This window comes from Eleutherodactylus coqui, chromosome 1, assembly GCF_035609145.1.
Source record: "Eleutherodactylus coqui strain aEleCoq1 chromosome 1, aEleCoq1.hap1, whole genome shotgun sequence".
NCBI lineage: Eukaryota > Metazoa > Chordata > Amphibia > Anura > Eleutherodactylidae > Eleutherodactylus > Eleutherodactylus coqui.
The window spans coordinates 155,755,931-155,783,458 of NC_089837.1; the positions used below are offsets into that span (position 1 = coordinate 155,755,931).

General features: G+C 41.2%; 1 protein-coding gene across 2 annotated transcripts in view; it reads right to left on the reverse strand.

Annotated features, from left to right (window-relative positions):
* The window catches only part of IL1RAP (interleukin 1 receptor accessory protein), a 185,054-nt gene that overhangs the window by 11,910 nt on the left and 145,616 nt on the right, over positions 1 to 27,528 (reverse strand). Inside the window, exons 6-11 of one of the 2 annotated variants that reach the window (XM_066602084.1) lie at positions 22,719 to 22,790; positions 12,980 to 13,109; positions 11,280 to 11,434; positions 7,025 to 7,174; positions 5,481 to 5,624; positions 3,293 to 4,809 (exon numbers count right to left, since the gene is read on the reverse strand). In XM_066602084.1, the coding sequence (XP_066458181.1) occupies positions 4,412 to 4,809; positions 5,481 to 5,624; positions 7,025 to 7,174; positions 11,280 to 11,434; positions 12,980 to 13,109; positions 22,719 to 22,790 (1,049 nt within the window). In that variant the 3' untranslated portion in view covers positions 3,293 to 4,411. Of the gene's footprint in view, positions 1 to 3,292; positions 4,810 to 5,480; positions 5,625 to 7,024; positions 7,175 to 11,279; positions 11,435 to 12,979; positions 13,110 to 22,718; positions 22,791 to 27,528 lie in introns of those variants that run through there. The other variant, XM_066602080.1, reaches the window with a different exon arrangement.

Genomic DNA, 27,528 nt, shown 5'->3' on the forward strand with positions numbered 1-27,528 from the left:
CACAAAACAAGAACTATAAACTCCATTCAATCAGGATTTCCTACAGGCACCGTTGGCAGCATTTACAGCCTTCAATCTGTGCTGATAGGTCAACTGCTCATGCGGACTCTGCAATTTGTCCCATTTTTTCTTAGCAAAACCGTTCAAGCTCTGCCAGGTCAAATGAGAACCAATGAGTTAACGGCTGTTTTTAAGTCAAGCAAAAAATTGCATTTCTTTCAGTGCCGTCATACATCTTTTGGTGACATTAGTGAGTTTTAAGGATGGATTCATCTGAGCAGATTTACAACTGTGCCATATTTTTCCTTATTTTGGTGACTGACAACTATATTACATCCCCTAACCAGTACTGTTCAAAAAGCCTTTTGCCAAATCGACTGGAGTCTTAAGTATTTTGTCTTAATTATTTCTTTTCTGCAATAAGACAGTTGGTCCTTCTAGGCACAAGTATTTATACTGTAATAACCTGCTTGCAGATATTTTACAAATTGTGGAGCTCCTAGAACTAAATGTAATTTTTAGTAATGATTTCATAATTTCTTATGTGAATTTCCTCATTGACATGTGGCCAGCTACTCAGTCAACTATTTCGCCTTAATAATTGTAACAAATGTAGATCACTTTGTAGAGATATTTCTTCACTTTTAAATGGCACTCTTATATGTTCTTTAGCATGGGGATGTGGATGGGATGGATGGACGTACATTTTAGGCACATAATGTATAGATTCATGGCTCTATAGAAACAGTAATGTTGTAATGTCAAAGTCAAGCAATGTAATGAAGATGGAGTAAAGAAAAATGATGAAAAAACAAGAAAAGGACAAAAAAGACCCAAAACATAAAATGCATTTATTTATTTTACAAATGCATTGTATATCAAAAGGCACTAACAGAATAACAACAACATAACATAAGTGATGGATAATATGAGGTTGATACAAAAGACAATATTTATTTCAATAGATTATTATATTGTGGTAAAGAACTCTCATGTAATGAGAAACTATTTACACCCAGAGACAACAAATGCCCCATTTAAGGTCACTAAAAGTATTGTTTCTGATTGAAGTTTGTAAAAGCAAAGGGATGATAACAAAAATTAAACATTTATGTCTATCACTGACTACACTAAATGCCCCCATACAGACTAGACTAAAGTTATCCTAACCTGCCAATTTCAATGGGACCACATCACTACTGAATGGGTATGGGGGGCTCTCAACATTCCACCGATGGATGATATTGGGGTAAAGAAGGATTAGGGATAATGAATTTGAAAGCCCAATCCTTTTATGAACTCTGGAGAGACGGTAGTGCTTGTGGCGGATGCTGTACAAGGGGGTCACACCAGATATTGAAAGCAAAGGTTCACATATTTTTGCCACTCACAGACATGATATTGGGTCACTTTTCCTAATAAATAAATAACCAGGTCTAATATTTTTGACTCATTTCTTTGATTTGGTTTTCTGTCTACTTTTAGGACTTGTGTGAAAATCTGATGTAGCTTTAGGTCAAATAGAAGCAGAAATATGGAAAATTCTGAAGTGTCCACAAACTTTTAAGTACCACTCTGAGCTGCCACCAGAGGTGTTTATGGCTTTCCTCCCTCTACCGACTGAAAACACGTGAACACTTAGCGAAATTGAGCGTTCATTTGCATGGGGAAGCCAGGGGAAATATGGAAAGACTTTCCTTACTCCCCATGGCTTCTCTTTTAGTACAGAGCTTCATCATTGTACATTCCAACTATTCTGAATCTTCTGTTTGTTAAAAGCAACTTTCAATTAAATGCTTTCATATCAGGATTCCTTCAGGACGTGTCCAATATAATAATCCGTGGCAGAAATTTAATGTAAACAATACTATTTTGCATGATGACTGAATACATTTCTCAAAGGGATTCTGTCATCAGGTTCATGCTACCCAAAACAAGGATGCCCGTTGCCCCATGGTTGTTTTATTCTGAAACATTGCAGCATTTCAGAATAAATGCACTTTGAAGTTGGATTCGGAGAAGCGTGACCCGTTTCAGAGTCACAGGGATGGACCACACTGGACTCTCCCTACCCACTGTATGAAGACTGGCAGCTCTCTCCCCCTATTTGTGTATGGGAAGAGAATCTACATGCTGCAGATGGGGAGAGGATGGCACGGCCCGCCCTCCTGACTTGGAGTTCAGCTCCGAGACAAACTACAAAGTACATTAATTAGGATATCCCACAAGAGGGTAACGGGCATCCCAGTCCCAGTTTCGTGTGGTCCATGGTTTAGGAATTCCTTTAAGAGAATGGTAATTTAGAAAATGTATCAGATGATGTTCTGCTTCTATCACATACACATAATATACAAAGGAGCACTTTGGTAAATAATAAGTACTTCAGTACATGACTCGTGAACATAAAATAGTGTAGCAATACAAACCACTAAGTATGCATAAATGTAAACATATGAACTATATACAGGTTTCCTGCCCTTTAAAGGGGTTATCCAGGCTTTTTTAATTGCTGACCTATTCTCAGGATAGTTCTTGCAATCCCATGCAAGCTGTGCTAGTGCCAGTATTTATTGGCTCCTGGAAAAAGCCGATCAGTGATGGTGCCATGTGTCAGATTCTTGCTGATTTGATAATGATGACCTACCCTGTGGAAAGGTCATGAATTTAAAATAAGCCTGCAAAACCCATTCACAACATTGTAGCAGCAATGTAGCTTAAATAGGTTGTCGCAAAATGGACTGTTTATGTCTTATCAATCAGACATGTCATAAGGATTGATCAGGTTCCCGCCTGCTTGACCAAACACCAGTTTATAGCCATAGCCTGTAGTAGATCTCCACATGATTGACATGTCCTACACGTCTATTTTGCACAGAGGAAATTGGGACTACTTCATATATTTTTCACTGTTTGTCTGGGTGAATTTGATTTCCAAACTTATTATTATACTCAGAAAGTGAAGAGAAACTTAAGATAAATTCATTTTTCAATAGGGACCTATGTGACCACAATGTTTAGCATTTATTTCCAGTGCTATCAAACGTTCCTGAGCTTTTCACTTAATTTTTAGACTACTTGGTAGCTACAGAACAACTCTTCAGCTTAGTAAGCAGTATTTTTATAGAACACACTTTAAACAGCAGTTCCTGAATTGCAGCTTAAGAGTACTTTTCATGGGGCAATTATCGCAAAAATTCTTGCTGGAAATAGCAAATTTGATTGGTAATAACTAGAGATGAGCGAGCATACTCGGTAAGGCGATATACTCGAGAGAGCATCGCCTTTTTCGAGTACCTGCTGGCTCGTCCCTGAAGATTTGGGGAAGCCGCGGGGGTCGGGGGTGGCGCGGGGCAGCGAGGGTGAGTGGGAAGGAGAGTGAGAGAGATCCCTCTCTCCCTCCCGATCCCCTCTGCAACCCCCCACGGCCCCCCCCGAATCTTCAGGGATGAGCCAGCAGGTACCCGAAAAAGGCGATGCTCTCTTGAGTATATCGCCTTACCGAGTATGCTCGCTCATCTCTATTAGTGGGAATTGGACCTCTGGCCCACCACCAATCATGAGAATTCACAGCAACGCATCTGTTGTACAGAGTACTGCAGCTCAACCTAATTCAAGTGAATGAACCTGGTTTCAGTTTGCTGCACAGTAATGTGGCTTTGTAGGGAAAACGTACAAGACATAGCCTTCGACCAATGCTGTAGCCCCTTCATTCTAAGGATCAGCGAGGGTTACAGAGGTAGGACCCACACTGATATAAAATGATTCTAATAGGCAGCAATAAGCCATAACTTCATACGTTGGCTGCATCCTTTAATAATGTAATTCATGCTATCTATTTGCAGGACCTTGGTGCTCAGGACCATTTTGTTTAGATCCATGTTTGGTCTCAAGTAAGTCCCTCACTGTCATTTCCATACAATAAGAATCTCTATTCTATAAACTACTCCTCCTCTTTTCCAAAGCTTGAACACTAAGGCCTCCTGTCCACGGGCGATATTTCACTGTGTTACCCGTGGCGATAATCCACACACGGGTAACGCAATGAACGCTTTCCATAGGATAAGCTCGCATATAAAAAAAATCGCAGTAGGTTCATCACATAAAATCGCAGTGATATAATGCTCCCCTGCGGCGGGTCCCACGGCGGTATATCGTACTGCCCATGGATAGCCGGCCTTAATAGATTTTGGTCTTTGTTACTGAAAATATTATACAATACAATACTTACAATATTTATATTTTATTTACAAACAGCCCTCAGTTCCATGTTACATAAAATGCAGTTCAGGCTGTATACCACATAAGATCTCTATAATTTCACAGAATAGCTTTCATTAATTAGAGTTTTATTAAAAAAGACCTGGATTGGTGTTTCTTTAGTTTGAGCCAACATAATTGCCATTCCTAAATTTTAAGTCGTTATATTCTTGCTACACTCTGTACCGAATTCCAGATACTGGGGGACCATTTGGAAACTACAACTATTTTTCGTTGAAGAGGGTTTCTTTACAGGCAATGCTATATGAAGCTGTTTCCAAAATCTACCGCCAGGATACTTAGATTTCTCTCCTTTCCATTTGATAACACTAAGCACTGATTGTGCTAGTTTCAGCTCCTTCACTTTCTCTCTATTCTTAATAGGCTTATATTGAACTAAGACAATTCGGATGTTGCCTTGGGAGGCCATGGTTTCCAAGCCAGCCTTCAACTCCAAGAGGGCCTGTGTACCTTGGTGAACATAACTGGGGCTAATCACAACAAGCAGACGTCGGCTTTTCTTAATGAAGTTCAGTGTTTCGTCTGTAACGACTGAGAAAAAAGGGTGACATGTTAAGAATAGGAACACTTCATTCTGATGCATATCAGGAACTGAATTTCTTCTATAGAATTGCCAGGATCTACAATAAAGGGACCAGATCTTGAAATAATTTGCATCATAAAGATTCAATCTGTCTGTGTTATTTTCAAGTGTCAAGATGAAGAAATGCTAGGGGAGTGTAGATGATTAGTGAAATTTTTCATGGTTGGAAAGTAAATAATTTGACCTTAAGGAAGATTAAAAAATACTTTGCTGCAGTTTGCTTGTTTATTTTCAATTCCCTCAAACCGTGATCTAGCCACTTGGTTTGAGAGTCTAGACAGTTTCCTAAACTGCTGTACATATATTCAATACGCCAGATGGTCACGGCAACTGGACATATGTTTTCTACTAAAAATAAGACCGAGTACGTCCAAAGAATAACTGAATTGTCTTACTGGGCCCTACAGCACAGTTATAAATAGAAGATGTGTCTGTCTGCAATCTAAGGAGAGGTCATCTTAGAAAATATCTAGCCATATGAGTAAGTCTTTTCTTGCCACCAACTCCTTCCTTCTTCTGCAAGTTCTCTGTCTATTGTAAAAGAAACCTAGCTATAGGAACAGAACTAAAGCCAACCCCCACTGAAAGACAAAGAAGTAATAGAGAAGCAGTTACTTACTTCCACCTGGTAAGCTGTCTCTGTCAAAGATACATAGTTTGTAGCCAAATTCATTTTCTAGCACCCCTCTTAGTGTCACTAGGACAAATTCTTCTTCCTCTGCATTTCTTGCATAGGAGACGTATATATCATACTCTTTTCCATCTAGGAAAAACAGAAAATATCAAGCATAAAAACTAAGACAAAACATAACGAAGAGAATCAGATTCTCAGCAGGCAACTCTTATTAATATGAAGATATATATTTTTAAAAAGTTGTAGGAGATAAGAAAAACATGGCTGCTTTCTTCCAGAAACAGCGCCGCTATTGTCTGGTAATGCAGCTCAATCCACTGAAGTTAATGGAGCTGAAATGTAATATCAGATACAAGTGGTATTGTTCCATTTTCCTTATTTGCATATACTTCCCAGAGGAACATGAATAGCGTTATAAATCTCCTCACTCACCTTCTAGGTGCTTTCCCCCTTAAGTAGTGAGGATACCTCTCCCGGCTCACAACATAGGCCTTCTCACTAGCCAAGCTAGAATCCCACTGATGAGGAGGAAAAACCCTGGAACAGCTGTCTGTGTATGGATTCTGGCTTAGTTTGCAATTCCCAATCATTGTTACAAAGACCTGCATAAAGGGTTGGACAATGATTTGCAGGAATGCTGCCATCCAATAGGTGGCGCTGCAGAGGTATTGTTGCATCTTCCTTATTTGCATATATTTTTCCCAGAGGAGCATGGATGGTCTTGTAAGTCTCCTCACTCACCTTCTAAGTGTTCTTCTTAAGGAGTGATGATAGCCCTCCTGAGACGCAAGTGTAGAACTGCTTTAGGAAGAAAGCAGCCATGCTTTTGTTTTCCCATGAAAACTCATTAAAGTGGTTGTCCCACAACATTAAGTCATCCCCTATCCACAGTATACAGGATAACTGACGGATTGTTGGGGGTCTGACAGCTAGAACCCCCTGCCGATTGGGAGAATGTACTCTGGAACCTCTCGGAAGGAATAAAGCGATGGTCACACATGTGCAAATCATTTCAATGCAACCAACAGATAGCTGAGTGCTTGAACTCAGGGATTTAAGGTGGTTCCATTGAAATGAATGAAGAGGTGGTACAAATGTGCAACCATCACTTAATTTATTTGGGGATGCTTGGGACCCCCGTTCTCCTGATCAATGGAAATCCCAATGGTTGGAAGATGATCAGCTAGTGAGAAGAAGATGGAATGGACCAGAGGTGGCATATACACAATGGTACTCTATTCTTCTTCAATGAGATTTCTGTAATGGCTGAGTGCTTGTATGGAGCAGCACCGAGCATGTTTATCTGTAGCTTCATTCAATCTCCCCCTCACTGTGGGAGATGCAGTGAGCTTACACAGAGGAGGAGAGAGGGACATGGGATCCCTGCTCTTGGGATAGGTCAGGGTCTCAGAGGTGAAACCCCTACCAATCAGACTTTTATCACCCATGGATAGGCGATGAATGTTGATTTTGGTACAGTCACCACTTTAAAAGGTGAAAATTGGTTTTCCTTTTTTTTAGTATCGTACCTCCAATAGTTTCATCTGTCCCAAAGTGAGCCCGGTAGAAGAGCACCATTTCCAGCCAGTACACGTGGTATACAACTACAAAGCACACTACAAGAAATAGGGTTGCTCCCAGTCCACACGCCAGTTCCGTGATATAGCGTGGAGTACCAACTGCATAGAAATAGACAGTTCTTATTAGTACAAAGCATATTTAAATTAGATGCATCAATGTCCCTCGTCAAACACGTAAAAGTAATAAAGATGTAAATTTGTTTTGATAATACATGTCAATACTGTGTAATATTGAGACCTTTTTAGCCTACGTCATTTTACATTTGATCACTGAGAATAAGGAACATCCTTATGTAAAACTGTCTTGGCACTGCTGTCTAAAAGAATCCCAGCAGATACACTGCAGTACCACGAATGTATCTCATCGTAACCTCTTGTTATCCTTGTTTATGTCAATAATTATTTAACAGACAAGAGAGAGAGAATGCTCTCTTGTCTCATGGGAAATTGAGCAGCTACATTTACAGAAAGATGTCAAAAGTTCACAAATACATTTACATAAAGTCAAACAACGGGTGAAAGAAAGGTCAGAGTGTAGCAAGAAAGTGCAAAGCATTAAATGCTGATCAAACCCATTTTCTGTGATTACACAATTAACATAAACACAGCCACATAGGCAAAAAGACAGCCCAAGGTTCACGACTGGTAAAACTGTTACAACTTAGTTTTCTGTTTGTGGTAAACATGTTGCAAAGACTTTAAAATGTCATATCTGTACTTAAAGGGTTTCTGACACGAATAAGGTTTTTATGCTTTAGCAGCCATTGTTCCCTGGTCTACCTATAGGACACAGGGAACCCACGATTAATGGCTGCTAAAACATAAAAACCTCATACTTACCTTTTCTCCTGTTGTTGTTGACATCAGGGGGGTCATCTCCCGGCAGGCGCTGCTCTTCTTCTTCTTTCTCCACGAGCCGCGCTGCTACGGGATCGCGTGCATGCCCAGTGGAAAGGTGCCCTCTGACAGGAGTCAGGACGGGCCGCGTCTCCACTGCGCACGCGCAGAATCTCGGAGTTCAGCCGGGACGCATATTAGCAGTTTACGATTAGGTTAGGCAGTGCTGCTGATTAGAGCCACCTGATTGGCTCTTCGGCACCACGTGACTACACAGCGTGCACGCGCATTGCCTTCAGCAACCGTGCACTACACACTACAGTTAAGCAGACGTGCACTACACACTACACTTAAGCAGCACGGGGTTAGGGTTAGGATTACCTAAACCTAACCCTAACCCCAACCCTAAACCTAACTCTAAACACTAAAACTAACCCTACACCTAACCCTAAACCTAACCCTAAACCATAACCCCGTGCTGCTTAAGTGTAGTGTGTAGTGCACGTCTGCTTAACTGTAGTGTGTAGTGCACGGCTGCTGAAGGCAATGCACGTGCACGCTGTGTAGTCACGTGGTGCCGAAGAGCCAATCAGGTGGCTCTAATCAGCAGCGCTGCTTAACCTAAGCGTAAACTGCTAATATGCAGCCGGGACGGACGGGCCGCCCACAGCAAGCACTGCTTGTGACGTGCTTGCTGTGGGCGGCCCGTCCGTTCACCTCGGAAGTGACTGACGGACGGAGCAGAGCCGGAAGCGGTCATTTTGACCGCTCCTGCTCTGCTTCTACAAGCCACAGAAGAAGATGCCGGCTGGAGGGGACATGCCTGGCGATCGGTCCTAGCCAGGCAAGGTGAGTACAATTTTTATTTTAATGTCAGAACCCCTTTAAGGGATCAGCCATTTGAGTTCCTGTGACAAGCATTAACCCCCTCAGGCCCTGTACTAATAACACTTAAATTTAGAAAGAAAAACTATCATACTGTATGTAAAACAGGCAGGTAAAAATATAGGTAAAGATTCTTTAGTAACGTGATGCACGATGGAAGATAAACATGCAGTTTTTTTTTTTTTATAACAAGTTTTTATTAGTTTTACAATAATAAACAAAACATTCACATTTTTCGAGGATCACTTGAAATACAATAGGTTGGTATAAACTGACATCCGAGATATAAAAGTATCCTAAGCAAACGTCTGTGTCTGTTCTGTTGCTATCTCAGATCTCAAGAACGGTAATAACAATAAACTTGGTTATAACTTATACTTACTAACGTGCAAAGTACAACTTTTTCTCTCTCCCTCCACTACTCGTGGGGCAGAGGCGCTCCTCCCGCTCTCACTTCGCTTGAGCGAGGAGCTAAGTAAGTCAAAATTAAACCATCTCATGGGTGGGGGTGTGTTGGGGAAGGGGGGGGGGGGGACAGAAAGGGTGGGGGGGGGAAAGGGGGGGGGGATATGCTGAACCTATATTGTCTCTACTAGTTCCAACGGGTCGTCCCTATCCAGGACCCGGCCCTTTTAGCTACTCCAACGATGTACTCACGATCAAGAACCACTCTGCCGTTCCAACGGACGCCCGATGCCGCGGAGCCGCCCACCGTCTCTTCCACCGTGTTACAGGCGTCGGACCTCCCCTTCAGTTAGTCCTTGACTTCACCAAGGTCCAGCATGTCTCGGGGTCTCAAGTCTCTCAGGATTGCGTGTGTGCCTTTTCGTGTGTTATCCTGCTCTATGAGTTATCCCTCCCGGCTTCCAGTCTATTATGTGTTCATGCGTTTAGGGTCTTTATTCTGCTCTAATTGTCTCCAGGGGTGCCAAATCTTGATAAAACCCTCGTGTGAGTCCGTGTTCCAGCTATGTAGCTCCTCCATGTTGTAAATAGACTCTACTTTAGTTTTCCAGAGTGCCATAGTAGGTGGTGTCTTTTGGAGCCACAGGGAGGGTATCAGAGCCTTGGCGGCATCAATCAGAAAAGCTAATAGTTTATCCCTGAGGGGGTGAAATGCCTCTGACGGTCTCCATAAGAAGAGTATCTCTGGTGTAATATGAAAGTTAGGTTTCAGTGATCGTAAAACTCCTTCCACCTCTCTCCAGAATTTGGCGAGGGCACCACATTCCCACCATATGTGGATGTAGGAACCTGTTGCTGCCTCGCACCTCCAGCATTTGTCTTTTTCCGTTAATTTATGAGTATGGAGCCACTGTGGGGTCCTATACCATCTGGTTAAGACTTTATAATGGCTTTCTTGTGACAAGATGCATGGAGATAAGCCGAATGAAGTCTGTAGAATTAGTTTTACGTCTGACGTAGATAAGATTATTTTGAGTTCTTTTTCCCATGATGATAAAAATGCCGGTTTGTAGTGAGCTATGGGGACAATAAACTTGTTGCGAATGCTTGATATAGAGCTATTGTTTGGATGGTTTCTGAAGGTCTTTTCAAAGGGGGTCTCTGGTCTCGTAGATTTAGAAGTTTTCTGGAATTCGGCCAGTGTCTGCGTTATTTGGGCTTTTTGCAAGAAAGATACGGGGGGCTGCGGTGCCAATGCCAAACATGCAGTTTTTAATAAAACGAATCCAATTTAAAATATATTACCACTTTGTGCTTAGATGGGATTTATTGGGTTAATAGAATTACTGTCTGTGGTACTATTGTACATTGACGCCACGGGAAGCTAGGGGTTTGACAGGGCTTAGATAGAGGAACGCCCCTGTCACACCCCTAGTTTCCGATCGGCTACATTCAGTAAGGTCCTAGCAGCAGCGTGTGGATTGATTTTTGCCTGGTTTGGAGGGTTAAGGATTCGTGCTCCTTTTAGGTTTACTTTATTATTATTACCTGTAAAGGCTTCCATGTTACAGCGGTAACATGAAAGCATTTACAGCAAATAATCCAAGCCTAACAGGAAAACTAATCCCTAACCAACTCTCCAAGCCAGGGAAAAATCAATCCACACTTTGCCCGGGCACATACACCCTGCGCCGGCAAACTGCTCCACTGATCACACTGCATCCCACTGCCGCTCAGCAGCGCTCACATGTGCCACAGCACCACTAACATGTGCCGACTGGCGGCTCTCACTTTCCTTTATGCGCATAGCTAACGGTGGCGTCAAGATACAATAATACCAGGTCTGCTTACTGTTCCTGCTTACAAAATTGATGTCTTGATGTGACACCTATGGTCCGTTTATGGCTTTTTTAAACAGAAAGGCAAGGTGGGAAAGATGCAGGACTGATAAGGTAAGTACCTATCCAAAGATTTTTTATTTTAGCATTGTAAACCCTTCAAGAGTTATTCTTATGCTTCATAAACCCCGGTTAATAAGACTAATATAACAGTAACCATAATAATATTATTTAGGTACCTTTCTCTCTGACAAGTGCTTGCCTGGAGACAACTCCCAAGGTGTTTCTTGCAGTGCAGGTATAGTTGTGTTTCAGTTCATCTGGTGTAATCTTTCTGATGCGTAATTCCTTTGTTACGGTCTTGGCTCCAGGACTGGTTGGATCCATTGTAACACTAAAGAAAATGAGAAAACCCTGCATCATTTCTTTTCCTAACTCATAAGGACAGAGACAGGAGTGAAGCTCACATGCTTACATGCTTGTCTGGCAACAAGTTCACTCCAAGGTTAAGAGCAAAACAAGATAAACAGATAAAAGACATTGTGGGCAACAGGAGTGACAGACAGTCTATTTTTTGGATCCAACTGCTAAGATACTATGATTCATGTGGGTTAAAATCTAAATCAGTGGATACGTAGACTGAGAAATGACGCCTATAAAAATATTCACCCCTGAGTTTTTGCCTGACGACATTGACTCATAATAGATCTAATTAGGCTTTTTCAGCAAGTGCTGCTCTCTTTATTTATTCATGCAGAATGTTCTTTTTTTCTGATGATTGCTTTGTAACTTGCTTTTTGTATTTCTATAATACAAGTCAATGGAAATTCTGTAAATATTGGTATAAACATACCATTGTAATGTCAGCCGCCGATGATTATACAAAGATGAGTGGTGCTATATGAGCACTATTTATTGCTTCTTGCGGAAGCAGTCTGTTGAAAATCACTTTGGCAGGGTTTCTTCTCCTCTGCCGCCTATTCCCGACTGACACATAGTGTTCTTTGTTTATTCTAAAAGCGGTTCTGCAGCAGCTACGGCAGGTATCAAGCAGTTCCCGGTTCATGATACAACTTAACGCACATCTCATATGCTGCACACCTCATTTGAAAAGGATGAGGGCGTTTTATAGCAATCAACGCTAGACATAAATCTCAACTTACTTTCCAAACACGGGTTCTGCAGCAGCTGATGGATGGGTTATTAGCAATAATGTACCATCTACTATACATTATTAAGACTATTAGAAGTCACTTTGGGGTTCTGTCAACTGTAGCCTTGTGTTTTCATATTGTCACAGAACTCCTTGGGGACATATAAGACTCTTCCAGTAAGGGGTGCGATATCTCATACATATAGAACAAACCTTTCACAGATGAGTAGTTGTCCTTTTACAGTGTCCTTCTCTCTAAGAAATTATTATTTTTCTCCAGCAAGCAAAATAGACAACGGTTAGGGAAAAAAATATCCCATGAAGATGTCTAAGTAAATGAGAGCGCTGACAGTCACCTTAAATGCCAATTATTTCGTTGGCAACTGGGGAGACAAGACTCTTGCTACAAATCTTTTAGCAAAAATGCAGCTGAGCATGAAAGAAGAGTGACTAATGTAGGAATCACCGTCAGCCTTCCCAAGGTTATATGTACAAGTGTGACATTCACTCAAGTATGTACTGTACTTTCTGATCTACATTAATGACCTTTAGAAATGCTGGAAGGAGGTTCTATATGCAAAAAAAGGAATTTAGAGGACAAAAGACTATAATAAATGTAATTCATAAATATCATTTTAGTATTACAAATGTAGGTGTACATGGACATTAACACACTATTTGCCCTCCTTCTTATGTGAATTTGCAATTATTTTCCATCTTAACATAGATAGATAGTATCACTGATTTTCAGATAAATTGCTGGGATTGTAGTAAAATCTACCTTACCTTTCATTAACATGCAATCTGGGGTCAGTAAAGTCTCCTTCAGTCTTCCCATTTACTGTCCACCCAATATCAGTAAATGAATTATTAACGTAGGAGAAATAAACTTTACACTCAATATTCAATTCTCCTCCTAAATAGAGATACAATACAATTATAATACACTGTAGTCATTGCTGATACGGTATAGTAAGCAGTGTTCAAATATCAAGGAGGCAAGGAGAAACTGAAATACGGTTATCTTCATCTGCCCTGTGTGATAACACCTGAATGACACTGCTGATTTTAAGGGAACTGTGTCTGTTGGGCCGGGCCTACACGGGCGGACCAGATTCCGCATGCGGGAGGCCTGCAGCAGATTCCGTCTGTGAGCCCGGCCGGCGACCCTTTGTACCTTTTTTTTCTTGTATTGCAAATGACCGCGGTGGCTCACCGTCGGTCATGCGCAATACAGAGGTTTTTTTAGGATTTGTTTTCCCACGCCATCGCTTAATGATGGCGCGAAACCCTGCAGCCTGTATGCAATGTTAATTGCATGTAGGCTGCAGGTCGGATGGCCTCCTTTGACTCCAATTGAAGCTGTCCGTGCGGAGTCCACAGCAAAATAGAGCATAAAGCAATTTTTCCTCTGTTCGTGGATTCGTATGCAATTCATATCTGCGAGTGTGAGCAAGAAAGCGAATTTCCATGCTTTTCAATGGCTGCGTTGTGAGCCTGGCCTTACTATATAAACCATGACTATTATCACAGCTACGGTACTACAGAGTGCCGTTCACTTTAACGAAGCTGTGTTGCGGATCTATGCACACGGTGTAGCCATTAGTGCAGGGAATAAGGACCCTCACGTTAGCTCTCAAGATTGGTGGTTGTCTCAGAGGTGAAAACCCCACTGATCTTAATGTTCTCGCATAAGCTAGTGAGATGTCATAGCATTACTAGATAGTAATACTCTTAACAATCCACTTTCACATCTGACAAAGATCAGGAAAGAGCAAATCGGAACTAAAGCAGTAGAGGACTAACGTTAGTTGACTGATGGCCTATATAACGTATATTTGGTCAATGACAGGCATTTTTCCATCCCATAAAAGCTGACAAGTATTGGCATGGAGATGAACCATGCCATGATTTCTAGAAAATATGTAATATCATGAGTAGTGATGGGAGACTGCCAACCCAATCAGCCGTAGTGCAATGTCAATGAAAGTAGCAATTTAAAAAAATAATGCTAGGGTAATGGCAAAGACATGGACTCCAACACTGAATCTAAGGATAGTCAGTGTTTATTAAAGGGGACTTCCTCCAATCCAGAGAATGAAGATGGTACAGCGCTGGTGTAACACTGCATCACATTCACCGGTTTTTGTTTTCGAAACGGCTTGACGAGTTACCACATGATAAACGCAGAAATCAATGGAGTTCACCAACAAAACAGTACAAGAAAAATGGGGAGAAGAACTAAGAAAGTTTGGGGTACATTAAAGCAACATCTTCATTCTCAGTGCAATAGAAATTAAAAAAATATCCAGAGACGGATGAGAGAAGTACCCAATGGGCTGTCTAAAAAAAAGTAGGAGAATAGTGCCGGCCTTCAGCGTTTTTCTCAGTACAGCAACACCTTGGCTCCCTGCTGAGGAGCGAACTACAGAGCAACCCCATACTTATTAGATACTGGAGGATATAAACAAAAATATCAGGACCATTTGACAGAAGTGAAATGTATACATGCGGCTTAAAGTTCACCATGGACATTCAATTAATGTCTGGAGCATTTTAGTGTGGCCTGGGGCATGTTGGATCCCCTATTCTGATGGAAGATACCGTTAGGAGTGTTTGGCAGTGACTTGTCTACTTCTCACCAACAAAACTGGTTTGTTTGCGTAACTCAGTTTTGTGCAAGTCTTGAAGGTAGATCAGGGAGATAGCTGATGGCAAGCTTTAGTGTGTATAACCACATTTCAAAGACATAAAACTCTAGACCCTACTAGAACTAGAAAATGCATGTCCTAAAAACTACAGCTAAAAAACAAGTTGACCATTTTGGATCCGTCTTTAATAATATTGTTTTTAAACAATATTAACCAAACAGAAATGTGACTTGACTCAGTATACTCAACGGAAGTAATGTTACCTTCACTGGCATACATAGAGAAAGTGCTATTCTCTGCTAGTGGGGAGTCATGCTATTATAACCTCCTTTCCTGGTGAGCAGAGCCCCCTCCCTTGTACAGTACATTATAATAGTGGCATAAACTTCTGGCTATATTAAAAGGCCTATTTTGCATCATTTTCTTAGTTGTGGTTCTTGCAATACATAGAATCATAGAATGGTAGAGTTGGAAGGGACCTTTAGGGTCATCTGGTCCAATCCCCTGCTCAGTGCAGGATTAACTAAACCATCCCAGACATAGAATGGTAGAGTTGGAAGGGACCTTTAGGGTCATCTGGTCCAATCCCCTGCTCAGTGCAGGATCACTAAATCATCTCAGACAGATATTTGTCCATCCCTTGTTTCAACACTTCCATAGAAGGAGAACTCACCACCTCCCATGGTAACCTGTTCCACTCATTGATCACCCTCACTGTCAGCAATTTTTTTCTAATATCTAATTTGTTTCTCCTCCCATTGCTTTCAACGGGGCCGCACTATTTATGTACGAATCTAAGCTTCGGTTACACATTTTTTTATACATGCATTCTGTTTTTTTTTCTATAGATGCGTGAAAAAAACGCTCGTCTGACTGAGCCCTAAAACACGACAAAAGATCTTTTTTAAAAGAACGTCCTTTAGAAAGAGGTTTCATCAGTCGGCCAGTCTTACTGAACACACATGGCCTGTATCAAGGATTGTCACGGCTAGTGTGGACTAGAATGTGTATGGCTGGTCTGTGGAACGATTATTCAGCAGACGGTTATTCAACCATCAACCCACCATTAGATAGCATTTGCGACTGTTTGTAGTAGGAGATAATTCAAGCCCACAAGACAGACATCTACGCTGTCCACCTACTGGGATGTTCAAGCCTTTATCTGCTGTTGTCAGCTTTGGTCATGTCTAAAATAATACACAGTTACATTAACTTTTCCATTAACATCAGACACAAACGACTACTTTTAGGGTGAATGCCCACGTATGGATTTCTACCGCGTTTCCCCGTGGTGGAACTCCGCGCGTACATTGCGCAGCTATAAGGTTTTATTGAACCTAACAGCTTTCTGCCTGCTAATGCTCACATGCGGAATTCTACCGCGGATTTTAGCAGCGGGAAATAAATCACGGCATGTTCTATTTGCCGCGGATTTACGCCATCAGAGGTTTCCATTTATATAGCATTAATGGAGAACGCGGAAATTCACGATCACCAGCAGGCATGCGGTACTCTTGCGACGTAAATCTGTGGGTGTATCCTGCGACGCTCGTGGGCATGAGCCCTTAATATGTATCGATTCATACTGTACAAATCTATGCACAGAATTCCTTTCAGCATTATTTTATCTCCAATCCTAAATTCTTTTCTTCCCTATGACAGCTGTGCAGGGTACTTAGTCCCACAACTTCATCATGCCAAGATTTTGAATGAAAGATTGATGTATTTTTTAATTTGTAAGTCTCTAATGTGAAAAAGTATTTTGCAGCCTACAGATGTCACTTATTATTCTACATTTGTGACATTTTGTTTCTTATTTTTCAACAAGATGTAATATTTGAAGCACACAACACTCTTTAATCTCCTGCACATTGCAAATAGTAACTGGCCCCCTTCTAGTAAATTACCAGTTGCACCATCTTATTATCCCAACAGAATTTTTCACATGGATTTTGGAGCGTATTTCATGTCGAAATCTGTGTGTAGCCTGCAAACAAACCAACTCCCATTCATTTATTGGACATTCCACATGGTAGCTCAGACATTGCCAAATTTTCCACTGTGGATTCTTCACCCAGATTTCATGCAGACTTTACCCACTGCACTAGGAAGGCTAAAATCTGTGCCTAATCTGCAGTGAAATCCGTGGGTAAATGTGCCGATTTCTGATATGGATTGCCCTTTAAATCTGGATTTTTCTGTCTCCAAATTCCCTTGTGTAAATACAGTCTGTTTGGGCTTTAAGGGCGTATTCCCATCATGAACAGTTATGGATTATCCACAAGATACACCATAAATGTCTGATAAATACAGGTATCACCTCAGATGCCCACCTATCCTTAGAATGAGGACCCCTCACCCCATCTTGCCTCATCTCACCTCAAACGGTGGCAGGGTTCTATGGAAATAGGCATAGTGTCTGTTCTATGTTTCCACAACTCCCATGGAAGTGAATGGGAGTTACGGAAATAGCATAGCATAGAGAGCTACACTGTGTCTTCATCTTACAAGTTACAGAAACATTTTAATTCACTGTTTAAGGGTGACTACCCACTACAGTTTTTTTTTCACTGCGAAATTCGCAGTGTTTTCTTTTTCTGCAGGGGTCTATGGGACTTGTAATGTTAAAACCGCGATCGCGCAAAATCGCAATTTACCACGAAATGCGATTTTGCGGGATCGCGATTTTAACATTACAAGCCCCATAGCCCATAGACCCCTGCAGAGAAAAAAATGCTGCGAATTTCGCAGTGAAAAAAAACTGTAGTGGGTAGTCACCCTTAGGCCTCGGTCACAGGGGAGTTTTTTCCCGCGATTTGCGGATCACATGACGGATGCGCATCCGCAAATCGCGTGACCGGGGCCGAAAAATCGCCCAAAAAATCTGCTCCTAGCCGCGTTTCATTAGAAACGGGCCGGAGCTGTCCAGCGCATTGAATTCAATGGAGTCGGCAATACAGCCGGCTCCATTGAAAGCAATGGACTGCGGGCGATCTCACGATGAATTTTCGGGAAGGGCTTAAAAATATAAGCCCTTTCCTGAAATTCATCCAGAAATGTGTAAAAAGTAAAAAAAAAAAAAATATATACTCACCTCAGCCGCGGCCGGCCGGCAGTTCTCCTGAACTGCTGTGAATAGTATTCAGCAGCCGGGGATTTAAAATCCCCGCCTGCTGAATGAGCTGCCTCTGATTGGTCACAGCCTCACAAATCAGAGGCAGCTCTCACTCACCCATTCATGAATTCATGAATGGGTGAGTGAGTGCTGCCTCTGATTGGCTCAGCGCAGGGACCAATCAAGGGCAGCTCTCAGCTGTCATTCAGCTGTCTGGAATACGAAAGTCAGTGAAACAGTGAGGTAAAAGCAGATTAGGCGCCCTCAGATGTGAACACCCCTTTAAGTAGCAAGCGTTTTTTTTGTCTTTTTTCACAGTCACATTCCAAGAGAAATAACTTTTTAAAATTCTCCATTGTTTTATTTCCACATAACTGTAGGAATGTTTGTTTTTTTGCGGGATGAGTTGTATTTTTTAATGATACCATTGGTACATATTACTTATTAAATAATATCTATTAGCACTTCCAGGGCGGACAAGAAAAAAATCAGGAAGTCCATTTTTTCCTTTAGAAATTTTGTGTTGCCTACGCCCATATTTCGTTCAGTGTGACGCTCTAGATCGGTAAGTTCCCTTCGCCTCCCCTGCCTCCCTCCGTGCATGTTTCGGCTCATTCGCTATCCACTCTCTCTGTCCAGTACACGCCCCCTCCCTCTCCCCTCGGGTCCTTCTCACCCTGCGCCGACACACTGTTCCACATTACCCCCTCTCCTCTTTGTGCATACGCCAGCCCAACAATCCAGCTCATATAAAATATCACTACGCCATGTTTACCCCTATCAGGCACCTCACACAGCTCTTGGTCCCATAGCCCCTTTATTCACCTCTATTTCTGCAGGTGCCACAAACACTTCTGGGTCTATATCCCCCCAGTCCCAAGAATGATGGTAAGTCCTTTCTTCCATTATACCCATCCTCCTATTCCCAAACCAATGCACTTCATACCATCCAATAATTTACCATTTAGAAAAGTTTATATATATATATATATATATATATATATATACACACACACACACACGCATAGACACTTGAGCGTATGTTTCATGTGCCTGTATAAATGTATTGTATTTCCCTACCCCTCCTGTTCATTTTATAATCTGTTCTTATCCATATATATATATATTGTACACAGCTATTCACCATCCACCGTTTTACAATTCTCTGCCAATAGATGTAATTCGCTTTATGCTTCCCGACAATTTTTTATTTGTGTTTATCTTGCTCTTCGTACATGTTATATATTGCCCTATTGCATTAATATTTTATATTTTTCTTATTGCATTTAATCTTATTTAGTTATATTTATTTAACCTTAAGCGTATTGCAACACGTCACCCACTGCGTGCCACTATGATAAGTTTATTGTACTGTTTTTGGCTTTGTATCATTGACATTATTACCATTTATTATGATTATTTATATGATCATTCATTTTATGCACTTCTGCTTTTTGACATGTTCTTCTGCTATTTTATTGATTTTTCATTATTTGTTCATTCACTCATATTATTTATTTATTCACTTGTTCATATTATTTCCCCCCCCCCTCTTTTCATACCCTCTTCTTCTCTTCTAATGTGCATACTGTAGGTTGCAATTGTTTTAATGATCTCATCTATCCTTTGTGTATTAAATCACAGTGGTATGAAAATCTATATATTGTTTGCAGAAACCCTTCACAGATATAGATTAAAATTAAATGTCTTTTATTAGTATACTTTTAAAATTGTGGGCTCACATATAACACTTCTTCACGATACAAAAGAAAAGGACAAGTAACATATAGACAAAGAATAGGCCCTAGTAGAAATATGTAGGGTAACGTATCTCTCAGATAGATTTTTGGAGATCGATACCGCACATGAATATGGAGGAGGATAAAGGTCCAAATTTTTGGAAATCGATACCGCTCATGGATATGGAGGAGGATAAAGGTCCAGAAGAAAAAGGAATATTATCCAACTCCAGAAAATATGCGTACCTAGATATGGATGCGGTACGAAGGATAATACCTCTTTAGGGCACAATGTTGTAGTGTATATTCATGTTGCTAAGACAATTTTTCATAGCCTCTCATTAATAGCACAGTTGCCGCATATACGGGTGCTAATTATATAGGCTCATTACAGGTCAGTGGTATTGACCAGCACGTAAAAACGGCTCGCTATAGCCTCTCATTAATAGCACAGTTACCGCATATACGGGTGCTAATTATATAGGCTCATTACAGGTCAGTGGTATTGACCAGCACGTAAAAACGGCTCGCTCGACGCGTTTCCCTGCCCTTGTAGGGGGCAGTTCCTCAGGAGCACGGGTAATGGTTGCCCGTAGATACGTGTTTCTAAAGTTGTCGCATAGAAATGATAGAGCAACAGGATTGATGCGTCAGGATGTAGTCCTGCTATGGTTTAGTCCTGCTAAGATAAACCTACTCGATATTCCCGTTACCGCTCCTTACTAGCCACTTCCGGCGCGGCACTTGTATTAGTACCGCTGTCGGACTCTCTGAGTATTTGAGAGAGAGAGAGGGCCCTTGACTTAATCTGGTGTACACTGTGATATATGTCAGTATATGACTATCTCAAACAGCGCTTCCAGATACCCAATGGCGACCGCTATTTCGGCTTAGTTATTAGCCACTATAGCGATGCCCGGGGGTGCCCTCTTAGAGGGTTCCTGCAATATCTATTAGGGTGTTCGCATTGGTCAACACATTGCAATGAACGATGTGGATCAGTGCGACACCCAGATAGAGAAAGCTCTGTCACTCGATATTAGTAAAAGCGAGTGTTCTTCTATGATCCCTGGCCGACCCTTTTAACTTAGCTGGTAAACCTCCCAGCTGTGTTATATTCAGGTCGGGTGCCTTCACAGGTAAAGCCCAACTAAATAGCAGTATGTGCCTCAGGAAGTTTAGCTTCAGATGAAAGGCAGCAAACTCGGCTACGTTTGGGGGATAATACCCCATTCAAGGTTCTATCATGAAGACCAAGAAAGACAGAGCCCCTCTAGTATCAATCCTAGCTGGATTGAACAGGGGTAAGAAGCAGGGACAGAGTAGGAGAGGTAGCGCCTGCGGCTCTGATGGTGAGCGGCCGGCCGGTACTAATACAAGTGCCGCGCCGGAAGTGGCTAGTAAGGAGCGGTAACGGGAATATCGAGTAGGTTTATCTTAGCAGGACTAAACCATAGCAGGACTACATCCTGACGCATCAATCCTGTTGCTCTATCATTTCTATGCGACAACTTTAGAAACACGTATCTACGGGCAACCATTACCCGTGCTCCTGAGGAACTGCCCCCTACAAGGGCAGGGAAACGCGTCGAGCGAGCCGTTTTTACGTGCTGGTCAATACCACTGACCTGTAATGAGCCTATATAATTAGCACCCGTATATGCGGTAACTGTGCTATTAATGAGAGGCTATAGCGAGCCGTTTTTACGTGCTGGTCAATACCACTGACCTGTAATGAGCCTATATAATTAGCACCCGTATATGCGGCAACTGTGCTATTAATGAGAGGCTATGAAAAATTGTCTTAGCAACATGAATATACACTACAACATTGTGCCCTAAAGAGGTATTATCCTTCGTACCGCATCCATATCTAGGTACGCATATTTTCTGGAGTTGGATAATATTCCTTTTTCTTCTGGACCTTTATCCTCCTCCATATCCATGAGCGGTATCGATTTCCAAAAATTTGGACCTTTATCCTCCTCCATATTCATGTGCGGTATCGATCTCCAAAAATCTATCTGAGAGATACGTTACCCTACATATTTCTACTAGGGCCTATTCTTTGTCTATATGTTACTTGTCCTTTTCTTTTGTATCGTGAAGAAGTGTTATATGTGAGCCCACAATTTTAAAAGTATACTAATAAAAGACATTTAATTTTAATCTATATCTGTGAAGGGATCCTTTGTGTATTAGTCCTACCCAGCTTGACTGATGAAGGGGTTCAGCCTGAAACTAGTATCTTCTGCTGATTTTTTAATTATTTAATCAAAGAGAAGTTGGATATTTCATCCCACTGTTTTATGACCTTTATTGGAGAGTGGCGCCGAGATACCATTTTTTTTGTCTTTACATATCTAGCTCACCCGCCATTGGTCGGGGTCTACCTACTTGACTAACACATATGTGAAGACCACCAGGTCCATTATTTGTTTTTCATAACCCTCTCTAAAGCTTCTGAATCCTGGATATTCTTCTGGGACTCGAGCCTCTGACATTATTGAGTTTGCCCCACCCCTTTCCTTTCTCTATCAAGAGTACTAATATGGCATACCTGGAGGACACAGTTAGGCCCCTGGCCATCATAGCAACAGCACCTTGCGATTACATTACACAACTCAGTGGAACAAGACCCCACAGATGATATACTTGTATGTCATTTAGATTAAAAGGGTAATAGAGTTTTCCAGACCCATTAATTTTTTCCCCAAATGCCTTTCTCAAAGACCGGTGGAGGCACGAGGGAAACGATGTGGGATTATTATTCCCTTTGTTATTTTATAACGGTATTAGGGGGTTTTCAAACATTTTTTTGTAATTCCTAGTAGCAACGTGCTCCAAATACAAAAAAACACACGCACAAATGCTTCTGAAAGGAGCAAGCAGTTTTCACAGCACTATATTTGTATCGGCCAATAAAGACAACTTAAAGTCATGGTAGCCAAAATTAAAGACACATTTATCTTAAAAACACGGTGCTTTACATAATCAGTTATAAACATTTAGTTACTCACCTACTAGGAACTCAAACGTCTGTTTGTCATTCGGAGTTATCATTACAGGGGCTCTTGCATAAAAATGGGAAGCTAAAAATACATAAAAAAAACCAAACCATAAAAATCTAGTTAAAATGTTCAAGACCTTCATACAAACATCTAAAACTATGCTTACACTTTGCAATTTTAGTACACCTACATTATGTCTAAGAAATGTATAATGGCATATAGTAACCTAATGTATCACTCATGTAAGGCAGCAAATGCAGTATAATTACAATACATGACTGTACAGGGCAAATTGCACAGTGCATATGATATATATGGCTAACAGCGCACACATTCATAAGAAAGAACAGATTTTGCTAGTTTACATTGTAGAGTTCTGAGCATGGAATACTTTCAGTAGGTGAAAGGTCAAGTACTTCAGGTGAAAACAATTGGCCTTGGGCACCATGATGGAAAGACGTAGAGTGGTAATGTGATCAGTCTGAAGGTGATGCTTTAAAACATCCATGATGCCCCCCCCATCCTTTATAATATTGTAGTACAATGGTCTTGGTAGTTGAGATGTACGGAACAGTACATGAGTTGGTTGAGGTTGCGTTCACATCACTGTTAAACACTTCCACTCTTCTACTCTATGATAGCAGCAGAACAATGAAAGTGACAACAGTGGCGGATTGGTTACATTTTGGACAGCAATGGCATCTGGCAGACCCCATTGACTGTAATGGGGCCTGTGGGGTTTCCATCACGGAGTCCTGCATGTTATCAGAAAAAATATATTTATCTTTTATGGTAATTTAGTGAAATTTGCAACAGAGGCTCCGAGTGGAACCTCTAATGCATATAGAAAAGAGGCATAGTTTACATTGATATAATCATGCTGTCAGGAACTGAACATGCCATGACTTGAACCCTGATCTTCTCCATTGCAACTTGAATCCTTGACCATCATGATGTCCAAAGCCTTGATGTTCCTAGCATTGTTTAGCTAGGTTCTTTGTGCATTTTGGAATTACAGACTTTACCTGCTCGCTGGCCAATCTATTCTGCCAAGCTGCCTCTCTCATTGGATTCTAAATCCGAGAACAAACATTGCCGGCATGTATTCTTAGTTGATTATAATGTGCAAAGGCTTTTTCAAGATATTCATCATACACAGGATAGGTGATAAAAGTCTGATCGGTAGGGGGGGGGGGGGTCTCACCATTGGGACCCACACTGATTCTGAGAATAGGGGTGCTCTATCCTCCTCTCCTCCACAATGTCGGCTCCCTGCAACTCCACTATGAAGAGGAAATTGAATGAAGTGGCAGTCGAGCATGAGCGGTGCTGCTCTATTCATTTCAGTGTGGCTAATGGAAGTAGAAGAGTACAAGTACTCAGCACTCTCCGGAAGTCTCACTAAAGATGAATGGAGCACTGACGATGTTTGACTGTCACTTCATTTAATCAACTCCACACTGTGGTTGGTGCAGTAAGCTTACAGTGAGGAGTAGGAGCACAACGGATGCCCATTCTCGGGATCGGTAGCGGTCTGAGCAGGGAGACCCTCACCGATCAGACCTTTATCACCTATCTCGTAGATAGGTGATAAAATTAGATTTTGGTACATGCCCTTATTTTGTCGCACCTTTTTCAGTCACTGCTGGATTTTATGTGACTGGAACTTAAATGCTAAGAAAGAATCTGATCAGTGTCAATGGGTGAATTGACAAAAAATGGTGACCGGTGGTAGACTCTCTAACCATGTTGACTAATGCAACGAAAAATGTAGTTTGTACAAGTTTAAATTTATGATATTTTTAAACAATTTTTGATGAGTAGACATCCCGTTTTAATGATCCACTTATGCAACGCGTTTCGGCGCACCTCTGCTCCTTTCTCAAGTATAAAAACAAAATCCACAATGTACACTTATATAAGCACAACCAGCTACAGACACATTGGGGCTGTCCGAACCAGGTGTATACTAATGTGGAGGTAGAAAATGCAAATGGTGCAACCATATAGTACAGGGAAGAAAAGAAGTGATTATAGAAGATAAAGAAGAAATCCTAAAGATCAAACAAAGATCAAATTGTGCTTCCAAATTTGCGATATATCTACTGAAATGCCCTTGTGGCATAAGATATGTCGGACAAACTAAAAATGCTCTCTGGGTGAGGATTGCAAAACATAGATCCAACATAAGAAACAAATACCCCAAACATAGTGTCTCTAGACACTATTCTCAAATTCATAACTGTCAAACAAAAGGTTTAAAAGTCACTCCATGCTCCACATCGGAACACAGAGAACCTGGGTAGAAGCTGAACAGGAATTGGTTCCCTCCAAGGGTCTGGGCCTCATATGGCTACCGGGTAGAGACAAACACAAAGAACTTGGGCTATCACCCTTTGCAGAAAACATACTATCAGCATGGTTAGAGTACGCAACTAAAAAAGGATTGATCAATAAACCCGGCCCTCTTACTCCCCTGACAGGAAATCCTCAATTCCCCACTTTCTTTAAAGGTTCACTGATAGCAGACAGCTCTCCAAACACTATCCTAAGGGTCCAGGACGTGGTCTCAACGGAAGGACTTAAACCGCTTAGCGAAATACTTGGATATAGGAGGCCACCACCTGGAGCATGGTTTCAGTATCTACAGCTTGGCCACTATATTAGGTCCCTAGGAACTATCCAACAACTGAGCCGTCCCATTACCACCTTCGAGAAAACATGCATTTCACCCTCTTCAGTACAATACACAATTTCGACACTATACCAGATGCTAGTCGGAGGAACGCGCAATTGCGGGAAAGATATAGAGAGGCTGTGAGAACAGGATGTTGGTGGTTCACCCCCGGAGGACTCCTGGAAAAAATCATATATCTTGTCACACAAAATGTCGACTTCTAGTAAACTACAAGAATTAAATTATAAAATATTAATAAGATGGTACTGGACCCCAGTGACTCTAGCCAGGATCTTCCCCCAGTATCCGGATACATGCTGGAGATGCCAGTCGGGCAGAGGGACATTTGTCCATGTCTGGTGGTCCTGTCCTCGGATCTGCCCCCTTTGGCGGGAGGTTAACACTCTGTACTCCACGGTCAGCAGAAACCAGATACAGTTCACACCAGAAATAGCACTACTATCTATGCTTCCAGGATCAGTGGCACACTCCAAAAGCTCCTTATTAAGATTTTTTATAATGGCCATGTGACAGATAATTCCCAAAAAGTGGAAATCCACGACACCCCCCTCCAGACTGATGTGGCTGGAAGCCCTAGACCAAATGAAACAAATGGAAGAGCTCATTGCCAGGGACGAACTAAGATACGAAAAGTACACTGCGACCTGGTGGGTATGGATCCAATTCCGACTCTCTTCGGAGTTACTCACATGGGTAGAATCTGGGGCCCTCCCGAACAGGAATGGGAACACACCATAACTAAGGCCAACATGTCGCTTGAATCAATAACTTATCAATCACTCATACCTACTTTTAAGAGGTACAGACCGGATCTCCCTCCCCATCCAACACCCATACCTAGACCACCCGCCCCCTGTCTAGCCCACCTTTCTACAATCTTTCTTCTACTTCTTTTTCCCCCGTTTCACTAGACTCCTAACGTCTACATATGTTTGCAGGAGATAACTAGATTATTAAAAGTTTATAATTAACCAAAATGCTAGTGCTAGACATTTCAAAGATGCTTAGAAGTTTAGGATTGTTTCATTAGATAAAATAAACTGCCTTACTACAAAAAACAAAACCAAGAATAACAGGGACAAATAATGTTTGTACACGGATTTGTTTTTTATTTGTTAATTTTGTCAATGTAACATTGTTTTTGTTGCACATGCATGGCAGAACAATAAAACTCCCTTTGAACCATAAAAGTCACTCCACTAGAATCTATCTCCACCAAATCTAAAAAAAAAAAAAGGAATGTATCGACTTGGCACCCTAGCACCACGAGGTTTAAATGAAGTTTGGGAAAAAATCTAGCAGTATGGAGGAATAGAGATAGAAATATGTACACTATCATATATATAAATATATGTCTGCACTGATTTTGTCCGGTTTTGTTTTGTATTGTTTTTATATACATACATATTTTAAATATATGGATTGATTAGTTTTATATCTACATATGATATTAGCTGCTTTTATATAGTATATATATATATATATATATAGTATATATATATATAGTATATATATATATATATATGGATTCTTAGAACCTTAACAATTGATTTAGCATTATTTATAGGTACAGAATCAAGTTGTCTTTTTAAATGAATATATTTATTAATGAATTTCAATATAGAACATTGATGTTGGATTGAATTTTAACAATCTCGTACGGATCTGATATGGTCAGAGGGGAGGAGCTCAACAAATCTTTATCAGGAAGCTATGAATGAGTTTCCTTTTTATGAATGAAAATGGAGAATGGAACACACATAGCGTTCCGGGTAGGCTGATCATGTGACCTGTATCACATGTACAACGAAATACACCCTTCTTTATAAATGAAAAAGGGTATTGGAACGCACGTAGCGTTCCACGTAGGCTGATCATATGACTTACATCACACACGACGAAAGTCCAACCCATCATTGTGACGTCATGATGACCATCTCGGCGGGAATTATGATTGTAAGTTCTCAAACAGATTGTGCTTATATAAGTGTACACTGTGGATTTTGTTTTTATGCTTGAGAAAGGTGCAGAGGTCCGCCGAAATGCATTGCATAAGTGAATCTTAATAAATACGTTTACATAACCATTACACCAGTAGGTCTTAAGATTACTCCCTAGTCC